The 18,081-nt window shown below is 35.1% G+C and overlaps 1 protein-coding gene across 3 annotated transcripts; it reads left to right on the top strand.

Moving 5' to 3' along the window:
- The first annotated feature begins 9,022 nt into the window (after window positions 1-9,022).
- On the top strand, window positions 9,023-17,495 carry LOC147405870 (uncharacterized). Of its 3 annotated transcripts, XM_086433750.1 has the most exons (4): window positions 9,023-9,328; window positions 13,010-13,302; window positions 13,681-14,681; window positions 15,672-17,495. In XM_086433750.1, exons 3-4 carry the CDS (start codon window positions 13,688-13,690, stop codon window positions 16,844-16,846), a joined length of 2,169 nt encoding a protein of 722 aa, XP_086289876.1. In that variant the 5' UTR covers window positions 9,023-9,328; window positions 13,010-13,302; window positions 13,681-13,687; the 3' UTR covers window positions 16,847-17,495. The 3 variants fall into 3 exon arrangements, with proteins under 3 accessions (XP_086289876.1, XP_086289875.1, XP_086289877.1); XM_086433749.1 differs by lacking the exon at window positions 13,010-13,302 and having other exon boundaries at window positions 9,024-9,328; XM_086433751.1 differs by lacking the exons at window positions 9,023-9,328; window positions 13,010-13,302 and adding an exon at window positions 13,327-13,454.
- Window positions 17,496-18,081: the final 586 nt, after the last annotated feature.

Here is an 18,081-nt window from a genome sequence, read left to right as displayed (position 1 = left end):
CAAAGAGAAACGATACATAAATAACAAATTGCCCCCAACATCTAATCTATAAGGTATTTTGTCCTCTTCTTTGTCTCACAATAATCGTTTGAAGTTGATGAAATATATCTTATAAATATGGTGTAGGAACACAGTTGTAATTCTTGTTGTAATGGCCATTTTTTATGGAATCAATGATTGTAATAGTAGTATATACATCTCTACTATATATAACGAAAACGAATCCTTCGAGATATTATTATTTTGATCCTATTTTCCCAATATATTTACATTCTTCATGTTTGTCTTTTTTACTGAAAAGGAATTTAATTTTTGTAACACCCCGAATTTTTAATTCGTATCTCGAGGAAAAAATAAATAGTGAAATTTTAAGAAAATCTTAAAAGTGGGATTTAGGGGTAAAATTTTAGGATGTTTCTGATCATTTTTAATGGAATCTGACCTCACCATTAAATTCAAAATGATCGAAAAACATAGTTTAGCCTGTAAGCACGCTCAAATGCGAGTCCGAATATAAAAGTTGCAAAATCCTCAATTATCGGGTCGGATCAGGCTAAAAAAGTGATTTTTTTTTTTGCAATAATTTTTAAAATTCGATCATACCATTGGGTTCATAACGAAAAATTATTCAACATGGACTATTTATTTGTCATTTTTAGAGATCAGGAAGTTGAATTATCGCCAAAAACGAAAACGACATCAAGTCTATGGGTCACGTCAGGCTAAAAATGTAAATTTTTTATGGAGACATAATTTGTAGAAATTGACTATACCATTAGATCCGGAATGAAAGATTAGGCGAAATAGAGTATTCATTTGTCAGTTTTGGAATCCGGATGATCAAATTATCATCGATCGAAACAATTGACAAAATACCGAATTCGTCCCACATTTTATTTAAATAACATTTAAAAAAAAAAAATTTCTCTCATCTTCCCCACTCGTCCAAACAGTGCGAAAAAAAAAAACGAAAACAAAAGAAATTTGTTTTTCCTCCGATTTTTCCACTTCAGATCTCTCGCAAATGGTCCATTTTCGACGATCGCCGCAGAAGAGAAAAAGGTCCGCAGCTACGTTCTCTACAAAACCCACCCAACCTTTCTTCGTTTCACTTTCTATTTCATCCAATATCGTCAAAAATCAGCCGTATTTGGATACAGAAATTTCGAAACTTTGACCTCGGATTTCGTCCGTTTCGGGGTCAAACCGTCTTTCGACGCAGAAGGGAGAAACGCCCGCAGCCTCATTCTCTACATAACCCAACCAAATTCCTTCCGTTTTCTCGTATTTTTCACCCCGTATAGTCAAAAATCAGCCGTATTTTTATACGGAGATTTTCGTAACTTCGACCTCGATTTTCATCAGTTTCGGGGTCAAACCGCCTTTCGCCGTAGAAGGGAGAAGAGACGAGCACATCGAGATCTTCAAAACCACCAGGTCGATTTCAAAAATCAGCCGCTTCGAAGTTTGGTCCGTCTCGATTTCCGCGCTGATCGCCTCAATTTTCGTGCACACGCTTAGATCCTTTCGCCTAGAGATAGTAAGGAACTCTCAATTTCTATTAGTAATCTAGATTGTGAAAATTGCATTTAGGATTTTATCGAAAAATTTGGATGTATTTTTAAAATATAGAATTATTTTGTTATTTCAAAAATTCACGCCAGAAATTGCATGTTGATATGTTTAATTGTATTTTTAATAAATTATACGTGGGTAGGGTATTTTAACGGGTTATTGCCATAAATTGGGTCTTGTGCACTGCTCGGACCCCGTTTTGATATGAAATTTGTATTTTTTCAATATTATTGATAGAAATAAATTCTATAGTTGAAAAGTGTGATTTAATATTCAATGAACTCATATTGAGTTGATGAATATCAGAAAACGGATATTTTATGAAGAGATTGAAAACTGTAAAAGTCGAAAAAAGGGAAAAAGGGTATGAAACGGTAAAATGTCAGAGTCACACCCGAGGGGTGATGTCTGCATTTTACGTTGTTGTGTTGTATGCAGGTTGGTGAACGGATATCCAGGGATAATGTTACTGGTTGCATGTTTATTTACTTTCTGTTAGCGCGAGGCGCTCTGTTATGTTGTTTATTTTAGGCCGGGTGGCCACACTTGCATGGTAGGAAACTGGATATCTATTCTCAACCTTGTATTGTTAATTTCTCTTTTGTTTTCAAATGAAAATAATATATATATGTAGCTATTTTGTGAGCTGTTAAAGAGTTTGTGAATGCCTGAAGGGATAGTGCGTCATATCATCCGGAGTGATGTACTATCCTGGGATGTACGGTAGGGACCACCAAACTCATACGTGGTATGGGACGCGTATGAGAGTGAAGTCACAACTGGAATCCGGGTTTATTCCTCTCTATCTTTACCAGTGAACTTGTAATTAAAGGTGGTCGTATACGAATGGTTTGTATATTTGGGATCACATGTACGCCTGATAGGCATAGACGAAGATGATTAGTCAGTAATCACTAACAATCTATAGTAGTCGAACGTTATGACACATCGAAAAGAGACCCATTGCTTACGGTCACGTCAAACGGCCAGCCTGAGCCGGATAAATGGTCAACCAAGCGTGGTAAGTGCAGCGACCGGCCACAAAATCAGGAATTAAAAACCAGAGAAGAATTGTAACATTATGTCCCGACTGGGAGCGATCCAGTCGTGAATCCCAACTCTCTAATTCCAATACTCCACCATTGTGTATTATGTATCTGTTGTTTATTTTGATATATAAAATGAAATCCATGTTTATTATTTCCCTTTGATCAATTAGATTTGTATAAAAAGATAATGTTATAGTGAGTACTGCTGATCGATGTAATGTGAGTTTTAAAATGTTTAGTTGTTCATCCCTGGCTATATGTACCAGTTAATCGTAATTTCTTCTGTAAAACTTTGACTATTTTAAAATGATTCAGTATGCTTATTCGTTCATGTTAGGAGGGGTTATTGGCAGAAATTGTTTGTTTCCCTACTGGGTAACCTTTGTTACTCACCCTTTCTTTCTCCATTTTTTTAGTTTCAGATCCGAAGTTTGGCGAGGCAGATATAGAGCACGAGTGAGAATCATCTGGTGGGTCAGATAGACAGCCAGAGTTCGTCACTTGGTGAGTATTGGGGTTATTACCCCCTAGTGGTGTCAATTCCCTCAAATAGTTTTATAGATTCTGTCTTGAGTGTTATGATTTCTGTTAGAGTGAGAAATTTTGTATAATCCTGTATTCTAGTTATTTTTCGCACTCTGATCTTTCGTATGTTATTTGACGTATATAAGCTTCCGTTAGTATTATATTTTATATATGTATGCAGGATTGTATGTCGGTTATCAGGTGCAGGTTGAACGCCTTGGAATGCTAACATAAACAGAGGAGACCATGCCGAAATTTCGAGGTGTTACATAATACCTCGAGATCTGACATGGGGATTTGTGTTAGCGTTCGGCGGGGCGCCACAATTTTGTTCACATTTTTAAAATATCATAACTTCCATTGGTAAGTTGGTTGGAAACATAAATAATACATCTATAAAATTCTAATTGAAATCTTTAAAATGATATTTTATAAAATGAGAATTATTGACTTAATGTTGAGTGAATAAATTAGAGGATTATTTGTGGCTTTTTATGTGATAGACAATAACAATTAAACTTACAAAATCACAAAAATAAAATAAAATGAGATTGGTCGAGGAAATTTATATATATACACTTTAAGAGATAAATAAACGAAATTGCATTAAAGATGATTTAGGATATAACAGGAAGACCAACAACACAAACATTGAGAATGAACATTTTGATGCAAGTCAACGAATCTAAATCAATATGAGAAGCTAAAAATGATACATTTGAAAATATTAAAAAAAGGTACGAAGATACATGTTTTTGATCGAACATATGACACAGATAGAGTGGAATGGTGTGATAAGCGTAATGAAAAATTACTTAATGAACCCCTTCCATGAATAGGAAAGAAAAAAAAAAGAGTCTAACTAGTCTTACTAATAGTCTGTTTGGAAAAGCTTTCTCACGTTTAAAATCATGCCGAACTCCGTCCGTTTTTGAAACTTTAGTGTTTGGGATGGATTTGAAGTCTTTTTAATTGCTGATTCCTTCGTCAAAATATGCTGATTCACTCGACTACTAATAGTTCATCGAGCATCCGCAAAATCACACGGAACCGCAAAAAAATAGAGTGAAAAAATGGTGCCATCTCTCAGTCTGTCTCTGTTTCTCTCTCTCTTTCTCTTTCTCACTCTCTCTCTGATCTTACAGTCAAGAACTCATCTCTACAACTCTCTCAGGTAAGCAACGTTTGCTCCTTTTCTTTATTTTTTTCTGTATTTTTTTTTCCAATGTTAGTGTTTTAAGCAACCCTTCCCCCATTGTTAATAATCAAAAAATTCAAGAGAATCAGAAGTAAAAGAGAGAAAAAAAAATAAAAATAAAATGAGATTGGTCGAGGAAATTTATATATATACACTTTAAGAGATAAATAAACGAAATTGCATTAAAGATGATTTAGGATATAACAGGAAGACCAACAACACAAACATTGAGAATGAACATTTTGATGCAAGTCAACGAATCTAAATCAATATGAGAAGCTAAAAATGATACATTTGAAAATATTAAAAAAAGGTACGAAGATACATGTTTTTGATCGAACATATGACACAAGATAGAGTGGAATGGTGTGATAAGCGTAATGAAAAATTACTTAATGAACCCCTTCCATGAATAGGAAAGAAAAAAAAAAGAGTCTAACTAGTCTTACTAATAGTCTGTTTGGAAAAGCTTTCTCACGTTTAAAATCATGCCGAACTCCGTCCGTTTTTGAAACTTTAGTGTTTGGGATGGATTTGAAGTCTTTTTAATTGCTGATTCCTTCGTCAAAATATGCTGATTCACTCGACTACTAATAGTTCATCGAGCATCCGCAAAATCACACGGAACCGCAAAAAAATAGAGTGAAAAAATGGTGCCATCTCTCAGTCTGTCTCTGTTTCTCTCTCTCTTTCTCTTTCTCACTCTCTCTCTGATCTTACAGTCAAGAACTCATCTCTACAACTCTCTCAGGTAAGCAACGTTTGCTCCTTTTCTTATTTTTTTCTGTATTTTTTTTTCCAATGTTAGTGTTTTAAGCAACCCTTCCCCCATTGTTAATAATCAAAAAATTCAAGAGAATCAGAAGTAAAAGAGAGAAAAAAAAATAAAAATAAAAATAAAAAATAAAGAGAAAGAAGAGTAAGAAATCTACCTCTATTCTCCCATCGATTTCAATCCTCATTCACCCACAAACCTTCGATTTCAACCCTCATCCTCATCCATAGACCTTCAATTTCAGTCGCCCTCATTTGCTTTCACCATTCATTCTCATCTCCTAAGCACCACACCACCATTCTTTTATCACCTAATGGCAGCTCAGTTGCACAACAGCCCTCCATTAATGGCGATTCTGTCAACACTCTCTCTCACTCATGGAACCCACATTCATCACACTCAACTTACCATTAGGCTCTCAACAGCACCCACAAAACTCACCCACACAACCCTCTAACTCTGGATCGAACTCATAATTTAAAAACAGCCATGGAACTCCCACAGCCACATAAACATGTGGGTCAGAGTTAAAATAGAGATACATAGCCACACCAACTTTTGTTAATGCTACACCAACTGTAGCAATTCTTTAATGATTTATATGTGATACAAAATACTCAACATACTCATGTCAAACAACAGAACACATGTCAATGTCTCTGTTAGATGGCTATCAATGAATTATATTCTTATATTTGGGGACATATCATAAGACATGTGTAACAACAATGAAATAATAAAAAAAATTGAAAATATGGGTTAGAGATTTTGGATTGAACTGATTTTTTGTGAGGATAATCTCTATGATGAGAAGATCATCCTTAAAAAAAATCAGTCCAATCTGAAACTTCTAACCCCGTTAAAAGTGATTTAGAATGTGGACCGTCGATTTTTTATCATTAATTTGTAAACCACTTTTGATGGACTTTCAAGTTTCAGATTAAGCTGATTTTTTATGAGGATGATCTTCTCATCATAGAGAACATCTTTACAAAAAATCAGCTCAATCCAAAATCTCTAACCCATATTTTGAACAACCATTGTTTTTATATATGTTTTTACATATGTCCCATGATCAACTTTTGTTATATAGCGACACCAACTTTTGTTAATGCTACACCAACTGTAACAATTCTTTAATGGATTTATATGTAACACAACATACTCAACAGACTCATGTTAAACAACAGAACATGTATTAATGTCTATGTTAGATGACTATCAATGAATTACATTCTTATATTTGGGGACATATCATGGGACATGTGTAACAATAATGAAATAATATAAAAAATTGAAAATATGGGTTAGAGATTTTGGATTGAACTGATTTTTTGTGAGGATGATCTCTATGACGAGAAGATTATCCTAAAAAAAAATCAATCCAATCTGAAACTTCTAACCCCGTTAAAAGTGATTTAGAATGTGGACCGTCGATTTTTTATCAATAATTTGTAACCACTTTTGATGGATTTACAAGTTTCAGATTAAGCTGATTTTTTTTTAGGATGATCTTCTCATCATAGAGAACATCCTCACAAAAAATCAGCTCAATTTAAAATCTTTAACCCATATTTTGAGCAACCATTGTTTTTATATATGTTTTTACATATGTCCCATGATCCCCCCCCCCCCATATTTATCTTGATGCTAATGTAAATACCCTTTTAATTTAGATTTTCTAGAATGGTGTTTGTTTCCTCTATGAATAATTGAATTATGTCTTCTATTTCTAATAATTGTCTATATTTATTTGTAATTTTTTATATACAGTTGGGCATAATGTTAGGAATAGAAATAATCAGGATAGATTCCAACATTCTGGTGAAACGATAAGTCGATATTTTCATCACGTATTACAAGCATTATATAGTTTTGCCCATGACTTAATAAAAGCACCTGACTTGAGCGTTACACCACCAAAAATATTAGCAGATCGACGATATTTTCCATGGTTTAAGGTAATTGATTATTTAATATTTGAATTAATATAATCAATAACATAATAGTTGTTTAATGTTTACTTTTAAATGAAATAGGATTGCGTGGGTGCAATTGACGGGACTCATATACCTGCAGTTGTACCATTTGACAAACAAATACCATTTCGATCAGGAAGAAAGACCGAATGTACACAAAATGTCTTGGCTATTTGTTCATTTGACATGCAATTTACTTTTGTTTTGGCTGGATGGGAAGGTTCAGCACACGATTGGCGAGTCTTTCAATCTGTGCTTAGCGATTCGAGTTTGAATTTCCCACATCCTCCTGTTGGTAATGAAATGTTATTTTATTTTATTTTTGATATTTTTTATATCCATTAAGGTAATTTTAATTTACTGAAAAAAATATCTTAATTGTCTTAGGAAAATATTACATGGTTGATGCGGGTTACCAAAATATGCGAGGATATTTTGCACCATATCGTAATACACGGTATCACATTCATGATTTTCGTAGAGGAAATGGACCAAGAACGAAGGAGGAGTGGTTCAATTATTATCACTCTTCATGCAGAAACGTTATTGAGCGTTGTTTCGGTGTACTAAAAAAACGATTTCCGATTTTGAAATGGATGGCTTCATACTCTTTTATGACTCAGATACGTATTGTATGTGTGTGTATGGCCTTACATAATTTTATCCGACAACAATCAGTTACTGATAGTTGGTTTACACAATATAAGGATGAAAATGTTGACATTGATAGAGGAGGCGCATCTAATGCGACACCAAATGAAGTTGATGATGAATTGGTTGCTGATATGAATATTGTACGAGATGAGATTGCTCAACAAATTTATAATGCCATATATACATGATGTAAAATTTTATTTAATTATTTATTTGATAGACATTAAATATGTTAGTATAGAAAAAATAAAACTGAATTTTTATTTTTATTTTTTATATTAAATTCTATGTTTATACTTATGTTAACATATTATTACTTATATCAGATAAATAATATTTTTTTAATATTATTTTTAACTTCATCCAGCAATTTTTAGAAACAACAGGTTACCAAACAATTCAACATCTTAATAGCACAGTTAGACAGCATGTTACCAAACAATATACTCAATTCAGCAAGTTGCTTCAGCAACAACAACAACAACTTTCTCTCAGCTTCAGCAACTTAATTCAGCATCAGCAACTTTACATACAACTTTTCCAAACGGAGCATAAGGGGTCCTTGGGCTTAGCTTACGACGTCCAGAAACATGATTTGATATTTCGGTGTTGTGAGGACAAAATTATATGAACTTAAAAAAAAAAAAAATTCAAAATAGGTTATTTTTCACCATTGAATTTTAATTTCAAATTTTGGAGTTAGTTGGAAATTTGACAATCGTCCATTTTCAAAAGTTGGATCAAGTCTAAATTTTTTTTTTTTTTACCTGAGTCTTTCGATAGAATCTAGATGGTTGTGGTGTTAGATTGCTAATGAGGTAATTCATTTGAGGAAATCGACCCTTAGTAAGGCTTAAATGTTCCGAAATAATGAGTCAAGTTCCACACAAATAAAATTTGATTGGTTGATGATTTCTAGTCAATCGCTTTGAATGTCTCAAAATAGCAGTCTTGGGTTAGGGTTTGGAGTATCGACAAATAAAATTTGCTTGATTGATGATTTCAAATAGCTTAATTTGAGTGTTAGAAATAATGATACGGGTTCATGATTAATTCGATCCAATCCATCATCAAGAAATCATCAGTTCTAGTGTTTTTTATTCAAAAAAAATTGGTGGGCCAAATAATTCAGATGGAGAGGGGAGGATTAAACACGTGGCAATTTTAGAATGTGGGGCATTGGAATGTTCAGTACTTCATAATCATGGTAGTTTTCTTCTTCACGTACTTCATATTTATATTTATATAAGGTAATTTCGTAATTACAGGTAAAACCAGGAGTATTTTCGAGATTGGTGTGAAAGGGTTTCGGGTAGTTGATAGTTATTTATAATATTATCAAATATTGCTTTACCCTTTCGATTTCCCCCCTTTTCAATTCGCAAATCTTGATCTTGTTTCATTTTCGATCTGTCCTTTTGATCTTCAAATTAACCCTATTTTCGATCGATTTTCATTCTTCTCTATCGATTGATCCCGATTTCGACCTCATCCGTTTTGTAAATCGTATTATACATTTAGGGTTTCGAAAATTTCCCCTATTTATCCTCCGATCTGTGTATCCGTACGCCAGGTAAATCCGTTAATCGATCTTTTTTAATTTCTTCTTCTGGATTCGATTTGCTAGTTTTTTTTTATTTTTATTTCGTTAGGGTTCGTTAGATCTGTAGATCTTGTAGGGAGAAAGTTGTTTTTGTTGTCCAGGAATCGTTTTATATTCGAATCTGTTGCGATGTTACTGATTTCGTTTAATATTTGAGAATCTAGCCCTATGGTTTTGGACATCGGGTTTCTTTGTTTGCATGAATTATCTTGGGCAAACATAGCTTACTTATAACCAAATCAACTTATTTCATCTTGATTTCTTATAAATCAGCGAATCTAGGGTTTCAATTTTGATCTTCCAATGTTCAATTTTTCTTCTAAGCTTAATCTTTAACTTTTCTATTAGAAGAATTTGGAGGTAAACTACACCTCTTATGGAAATCTTCTATTTTTTTTTTCTCATATAGGTTGCTTCAATTTCCATAAAACACCTTCTGTGGTACCTATGCCTAAGTCAAAATTTTTTGTTTATAGAGTTGGAAACTCTAAAATCTGAATGCTTGTGTAGAAGGATAGTTACTTTGTATGTTACTATTATTCAAAATAGTGCGTTATAGGAAAGAAGAAATCATATATTGGGTATAGCTTTAGTAGATAGCAGTGTAGTTAAGGGCGAAAGGTGCAAAGGCCTCTTGGCGCTTGAAACGCAAGGTGCAAGGCGAAGCGCACTCCTGAGTGAAGCAAGGCATAATAAAATTAAAATATGATTATAAAATATAAAAGAAATAGTGAAAGATAGTTTTAGATTTTTCCCAATATAACACGTATAAATATGAGTTTTATAAATAAGGTAAAGTATTCATTCAATACTTCAAAAAGAAGAATTGTTAGTAGAGAAATTAGAGAAAAAGAACAAGAAGTATGCCAACAACATGTGCCGGTGCTGACTTGCTGCTACAATACAACAACAATTATGGCTGTCAATGGGCGGGGCCCTAACCCAGCTCTAAAGAGGCGGGATGTACCTTAGACCAGCCCTACACCCTAGTGGGCCCTAGTCATCTAAGGCCTAATTCAACCCTAATCGACTCGGGCTGGAAAAAAAATGACTAAATGTAAAATTAAACATCTTTAACGGGAAAAAAATGCACTATCCAAATAATTTTTTATTTTATGTAAAGACAATATGGATAAAATACATTTATTTTATTCAATTTTAAGTGAGGCATGTGCCTTGGTACGCCTTACTTACAGTGCCTTGCCTCACATTTAATTTATGATGTTTGGTTATAGTCATGTTATTGTTGTCAAATATCTTTGTTTGTCTTAGTTTGAAGTGATGTTTGATAACGGATATCATTTGGTTGTGCTTTCTATAATGGGGGTAGGGTATAATGTTCTTCCAGATATGCATAGGCAAATTGTAATGTGTGTATGTATTTTATATATATATGTATATACACACACACATGCTAGAATTTGCCCTGTCGTAGGCACAAACATCCTCTTTGGGGTTAAAGAGGAAATATAGTAAAGTTAGAGGGGTATTATTGGAAAATGAGTAAAGAATAAAAATGGTAAATTAAGGGGTATTATTGAAAGGGGGGGCGGGGGGAGATAATAAAGTTAAAGGCGTTGAAGATGAAAGACGATAAAATGGTCTAGTGTGGATCCCACTCCACTGTAGCTAGAGTGGGACCCACCGTTGTATTTGTGTGTGTGTGTGTACTTTGTAACAAACACATTGACACATTTTTTTTTTTGATAAATAAATAGCTTTTAATTGATAAAAAAATAAAAAATAAATAGCTTTTATTAAATACATTGACACATTTCAGTGCCCCACACCGATTGTGAGGCACACTAACATATGTCGACTTGCCAATATAGTTTATTGACTTATTCCATGTATTTATCATCTTTGAGAGAGATATTTTTGAAATATTTAGCTCATGTTAAGCATACAATAGAAATATATATACACAGACTCACACTAGAATTTTCCCTAGTAAAGTTAGAGGGGTATTGGGGGGATATTATTGAAAAGTGGTGGGAGGAAAGACAATAAAGTGGTGTAGTGTGGACCCTACTCCACTGTAGTTGAAGGGGATGTTTAGACCTCACAACTGTAGTTGTGTGTGTATATATATACACTTTGTAACAAACACATTGACACATTATTTTTATTTATAAATAAAGAGCTTTTATTAAATACATTGACACATTTCAGTGCCCTACACTGATTTTGAGGCACACTGACATATGCCGACTTGCCAATATTGTATATATATATATATTTGTTTTTTGAGCTTATTGCCTTGAGTTACATAGGTCCCTTTCAAGTGTTTGATGCAATTGCAAAGTGTAGGGTATTGAACAGGCTGAAATGTACTTAGAGTTTGAGGGTGGGCTTAATGATTATTGAGTTCACTGGGTCTAGGTTCTGTGATCCTAAAACACATTAAGATTCAGTGATAAGTAAGTATAGTATTAGCATATCCACAAGAATGTAAAGCTTATAACCTCAAAGGTTCCCTATTTTGTCTTCGCTACTTTAGGTTTCAATAACGTGTAACACTATCTCTTATATTGAATATACAAAATCCTTCTTTTAATGACATTTCAAGAATTGTTGTGTGTTATTAATATATTGTGGTGGTGAAGTTGGGCAAGTAGAAGGCATAAGACATTGTTTTAAGTATTGTCCTAAGAAAAAAAGTGGAGATGTGCTAATTGCAAAGCATTTCATCGCTAATAGTTTGCTTTTATCATTACAAGGACGCCAAAGTTCATAGTCTCAATGGGGTTGCTGTATCGAATCATTGGCTAGGTTATATTTTACCTAGCAGTAGTAGTGAAATTATAAGGACCAGATTGCAAAACTTGTAAGAAGGGAGTATGTATGTTAAGGATATTGAAGTATTTAGTTGAATCGATATTATTATACTCAATGGAAAGATGATAGAAATAAAAAAATCACATTAATTTCTTCGCATCTTCAGTTAAGGTACAATACTTTTACACTCAGAATCAATGAAGCGTAAGATGAAAGACATTAGATTCTTGATGATTTATCGTTCTTGGGGTTGATGAGCATGTAAGAAGTGCTAACGTAGTCCAAATCATAATGGATAATGTTTCCAAGATATCGTTGCTAGGTTTATTTTGGAAAATATGATGCCTCCCGTTTTCAAAAAATTGTACTACACATTGTATGGATTTATTACTTGAAGGCATTGACAAAGAAATATCAAAGGTTATGGAGACGATACGAAAGGAAGAAAATCAAAGTTTTTATTTACATGTACTCTCATGTTAGGATTACAAGAAGTTTCATATTAAAGGGAATGTGTTAGAGGTTGACAATCACTTATTTTTCTACAAACTCTTTGTTGTTGGAATCATAGTGACAAAAATCTCCGATATTTTTTCAAAAGTTGCGATTAAATCACAATTTTAAATGTTGTCGATTAAATCATGATTTTTTTTTTAAGTCACGAAGTTTTTGAAAAAAATCATGATTAATCGTGATTTAATCAACGGTTTTTTGAAAAAATCACAAATTAATTCTATTTTTTGTATTTTTTTAGATGTTATTTTATCATGTAGTTTATGAAATACATTTTTTTTACACTTTTATATTTAAAAAAGTTGTTTTTATTTTAAATTTATCTGATGTTTTCCTGACTTTATCGATCTCTTTCTGAAGCTTTTTATTGCTGAATTATTCCCGAACCCCGACTTCGTCACTATGGTTGGAATCCATAACAAAGGAAGAGCAAGTTTTGTGGCTCATTTTTGCATTGAATGAATGGAGGGCTTTATCACAAGCCAAGAGTGTCAAAGAGAGTTGTTGCAAATATTATGCAAAATACCATTTTTTGGGAGGATGGAAGAGATGTGATATCTATGAGTTGTTTTTGGGTGGATAGAAGAGATGTGATATCTATGATTGAGCAGAGGGTGTTGAAGAATGGATTATGATAAAGGGGCAACTTTAGGGTATGTGTATGAAGCTATTGATCGAGCAAATAAGATGTTAAATATTATGAAAGATGAATGATAATATGCATTCATTCTATCCATGTTTTAATGGCTTTCAAGTCTAATGTTTTCATTACTTGTGAAGTTGACTACTCATTCCAAACATCTAAGTAAGTTATATTTTAAAATTTTATTATTATTTGTACTTAGTATCTTTTCTCATTTTCTTACTGAAAGCTCATGAAACGCACTACTCTTCGATCAAGTTCTTCTGACATCCTGGTTTGCCGATGTTTTCTTTCCTCAATGCAAGCTGCAGGATGCCCCAAACCTTAAGCTTTGTCATCTGTTGCACTTTGCCTTTTCAAGTTTAAGCTGAAATGTTCCTTCTTGCAGGTAAAACATGTCAAATAAACGACCCCCTGATGAAGAAGAGTCATACTTGATTCCTTGTAATTGGAAGCACCCAAGGCAACTGACATGTAGTAATCAACAAGCTTCGTTTGTTGAACCACCCTCTGATAATGTAGGGTCATACTTGATTCCTTGTAATCGTAAGCACCCAAGGCAACCAACTTCGTTTGTTGAATCGCCCTCTGATGAAGACCCATGTGTGTTTCGTCATATTCATAAGCACCCAAGGCAACCGACATGTAGTAATCAACCAGCTTCGTTTATTGAATCACCCTTTGATGAAGAATACTCGTGCGTGATTCCTTGTACTCGTGAGCACCCAAGGCAACCGACATGTACTAATCAACCAGCTTCGTTTGCTGAATCGCTCTCCGATGAAGATGGCTCATGCATGTTTCGTCGTTTTCGTGAGCACCCAAGGCACCTGGCAGGTAGTAGTCAACTAGCTTCGTTTGTTGAATTGCCCTCTGATGAAGAAGACCCATGCGCGTTTCGTCGTATTCATGAGCACCCAAGGCAACTGCCATGTAGTAATCAACTAGCTTCGCTTGCTGAATCGCCCTCTGATGAAGATGACTCATGTGTGTTTCGTCATATTCATGAGCACCCGAGGCAACTGGCATGTAGTAATCAACTAGCTTCGTCTGCTAAATCACCCTCTGATGAAGAAGACCCATGCATGTTTCGTCATATTCATGAGCAGCCAAGGCAACTGGCATGTAGTAATCAACTAGATTCGTTTGCTGAATCGCTCTCCGATGAAGATGGCTCATGCATGTTTCGTCGTATTCGTGAGCACCCAAGGCACCTGGCAGGTAGTAGTCAACTAGCTTCGTTTGTTGAATCGCCCTCTGATGAAGACGACCCATGCGTGTTTCGTCGTATTCGTGAGCACCCAAGGCAACTGGCATGTAGTAATCAACTAGCTTCGTTTGTTGAATCTGTTCCCCATAATGACTTCCCCCAGAAACCTTACATTTCAGGTATGAAACAGTTATTATTTTTCATTGCAATTGATAAGGCAAAGATTTATGAACAGATGACCTCATGTCTGACCTCAATTTCTAGTAACTACCTTCATCTGTTGAAGTGGAATAAGGGTTGCTCTGAGCCTCTGTTTGATGGTGCCACCTAGTAGATCTTGTCATTCAAAATTGGCTTTACTGGATTATCACAACCATCTAATCTGTTGATGTTCTGTTGGATCAACATGTCTTTCTGATTGCCCCGTCAAGAATACAATTGATTGGATGGTTAGGATCAAACTTGATGGGGTTGAATCTTGAAAAAATAGACCTCCTAGGTGGGTATAATCAATTGGTGGCTCTTAATCCATTTGTGGTTTATGTGAAGCCTTCAGAGAGTTTAAAGGGGTGTCGTTCGAGGATTTGTTGCCTAGAGTGAAAAAATTTACCGAATTTTGTGACATACTTTCATTGAGATAGGAAGGCTTCTTATTCTACAAGGAAAGTACTTTTTCACTCTTTCATATACTAGGGGATTTTGCTAGGAAAGAATCCGGGAAATCATTGAAAAGGGTATCTCTCAGAAAAAAATCAGCAATTAATTGGCGGTTTGGAAATAATAAACGGTGTTTTTTTTTTCAATTGATCATTGATTATTTCTGGAAAAAAAAAATCATCATTCTTCAATAAAATTGGTATTTTTTGACCTATTCCTCCCCCGATTTTTTTCCTGGTTTAATCCTGTCCAAGATTTTCACTTTAAAAAAAATCCCAAATTAATCAAATTGACTCTCGTAATCTGTTTGTTGGAAAAGATTATTTTGTAACGGTTCAAGTAGGGTCCCGTTTCTTTTCATTTCTCGCTGTGTTGCAAGTCTTCTCATCCTCCTTTTTTCTTGACAAAATTTTATCTAAAAACAAAGTTAGATGTATAAGCACATCCTGTTGTTAATATAATTTTTCTGATATGTACTGATAGTTTTATACGGGCCTGATTCTCATGTGAAGTTGGTGAAGGTGAAGGAGGCTTCGATAAATCTGTAGGTGAGGAGAAGCTTGCAAGCACCAATGTTACAGAACTTGCAATTGGGGTCAACGAGTTTGTGACCAGTGCCGCGGTTTGCACGTCTTTTGCCCCTTGGTTTTCTGAACATGTACCTCCAACTAGGACACTAGTTCTGAATGAGGAGACATATTCTTCCCTTTTTGATGTTCCCCCTCGAAAACTAGTTTCTGTTGGACCAGATCATCAAGCTGATGTACCAGTGTGGGGCCCATCAAGTATCATGACCACTTCAGGGTGTCTTGACGTGTCTGATTCACACCTTTTGGTTGATGGTGACAGTAGGGAGAATGTGATGGGGACTTGTGTAATTCCAATGCCTGATTCTCAAGTGCTCATTTACAATGCCGACAAAGACGGAAATTGTACAATTAATTGTAGCTGCGAGGAAGCGGGTTCTATCAGATGTGTGAGACAACACATTGTGGAACAAAGAGAGAAGCTAAGAGGAACTCTTGGGCAGGATATGTTCATGGAGTTGGGGTTCTGTGACATGGGAGAGGAGGTGGCAAGGAAATGGCATGAAGAGGAAGAACAGGTTTTCAATGAGGTTGTCTCCTCTCACCCGGCCTCGTTGCGTAGGAACTTTTGGGAACATCTACCGAAGGCCTTACCTTCTCGAACAAAGAAGGAGCTTGTCAGCTATTATTTCAACGTCTTTATGCTTCGGAAGCGGGCCGAACAGAACAGGTTGGACCCATTGAACATCGATAGTGACAATGATGAATGGCTGGGTTGTGTTGATGGTGATGGTGACTATGACTGTGGAACTTCAGAGGAAGATGAAGACTCGGTAGTAGACTCTCCGGTTGATTATGATGAGGATCACAAAGAGAGATTCCATGATGATGGAGAGGGTAGTGATCAGAGTAACAACAATAGTGACGAGGGTAATGTGGGTGTTGATGCGGGGCCATACGATGTTTTAGAAGCATGTAATGGGAAATTGTCTAAAGATTGCAGTTTTGACACTGAACTAGATCATTTTGGCAAGAATCCGGAGAATCACGGGGACGGTCATGATGTCCAGGATGACTCTTGCACGTCCTACGAATGTCAGCCCAATAAAGCAGACTCCGGCAGTTCAGCTGTTGTGGTGGCTGCGAAACAGGAGCATTGAGTCAAGAGAGACCATAGCAAACACTTGCAAGGTAGCTATAGTGGGATTGGGCACGGATACGAAATTGAACCGTATTGCCAAAGTTTGGGATGTTGGATGTGTTATGGGTCCGAATACGGATAGTGATCTCCTACTGACATGCAATATGCTCAAAGAAGTGTTTGGAGAAGAAATGTGGGATAATAAGAGGGATAGTGAAGGCATCAGCTAGTTTCGCTTGTTAGCTGAGGGTTCTCTCCTTTCTTGCAGTATCTATATTGGATTCAGGACGGCTTCAACGAAAACCTCATCAAATGCTGTTTTGGGTCAAAAGATTTTTTTTTTTCTTTCCGAGTGTAGGGGCGTCTAATTTCCATTATACACTTGTGGAGGAAGATGGAAGGCTCCCACCACCGTCACTGTGAAATATTGTCCCAGAAGGTGGGACAGGTGTTTTCCATGACTGGTCCTAGGTGGTCTGATGGAATCTGTCGGCTGCTATTTGTGAGATGCCCCTAACACCTTGTTAGGGAAAATCCACATTTAGGTTGATTCAAGGGGAGGCTATTGGTTTATAATTATTAATGTGAATAAGAATATTTTTTACTATGAAATGTTAGTTGTTGAAAACATATGTTCTTATTATATGTATTATTTGTTGGTTGTCCAATTTAATCAGATCTCACTAATTTTATGTTTGGGCAATGTGTATAACTATAGTGATAATTTAGATGTACCCTTAGAGGGTTTTGGGCGAATATTTGAGATACCCAATGTTTTCAAATACATATCAGCTATAAGGTTGAATGCAGTGCTCAAGGTCCCTAAACTAAACTGCAAATGTCTCAAAAGGCATATTACACGTAAATGAAGCACTCTGTGCCCAGAAAGGTTATTTTATATTCTATCTTCAGATATTATTTTGGATCATAATGGTTGTGACGGAACAATTTTCACATTGTATTTAAAGCATTTTTTGGATACTTGGATATGATATTTATGAATAACCAATCAAACTGACTTTTGGTTCCATCAATAGGTGTTAAAAGACTAATCAAACGATGATTGATTAAGAAAACTTTAACTACACATTAAATAACTAATTCCATACATGTACATCGCTCTCAAGTGTCAACAAAACCAATATAAGGTTCAAGCGTGTAAGCAAGAGTATCTTGGCAAATACCTCCTCTCTACATTCTCTAGTCTCACCAAATCAAACAAACACCCCAAGAAAATAAATCTCCCAAATCTTT

This window comes from Akebia trifoliata, chromosome 3 (assembly GCF_017979445.1).
Source record: "Akebia trifoliata isolate Shusen 1 chromosome 3, ASM1797944v1, whole genome shotgun sequence".
NCBI classification, from domain to species: domain Eukaryota; kingdom Viridiplantae; phylum Streptophyta; class Magnoliopsida; order Ranunculales; family Lardizabalaceae; genus Akebia; species Akebia trifoliata.
Note: the sequence above shows the minus strand (reverse complement) of the source record. Positions and strands in the feature narration are given on the sequence as shown.

What these genes read in the sequence shown, in the direction of transcription:
- LOC147405870 (XM_086433750.1), top strand. Translation starts at nt 13,688, where the DNA reads ATGTCAAATAAACGACCCCCTGATGAAGAAGAGTCATACTTGATTCCT. An exon ending in CCAGAAACCTTACATTTCAG is followed by an intron (nt 14,682 to 15,671) that starts GTATGAAACAGT and finishes TCTCATGTGAAG; the next exon opens with TTGGTGAAGGTGAAGGAGGC.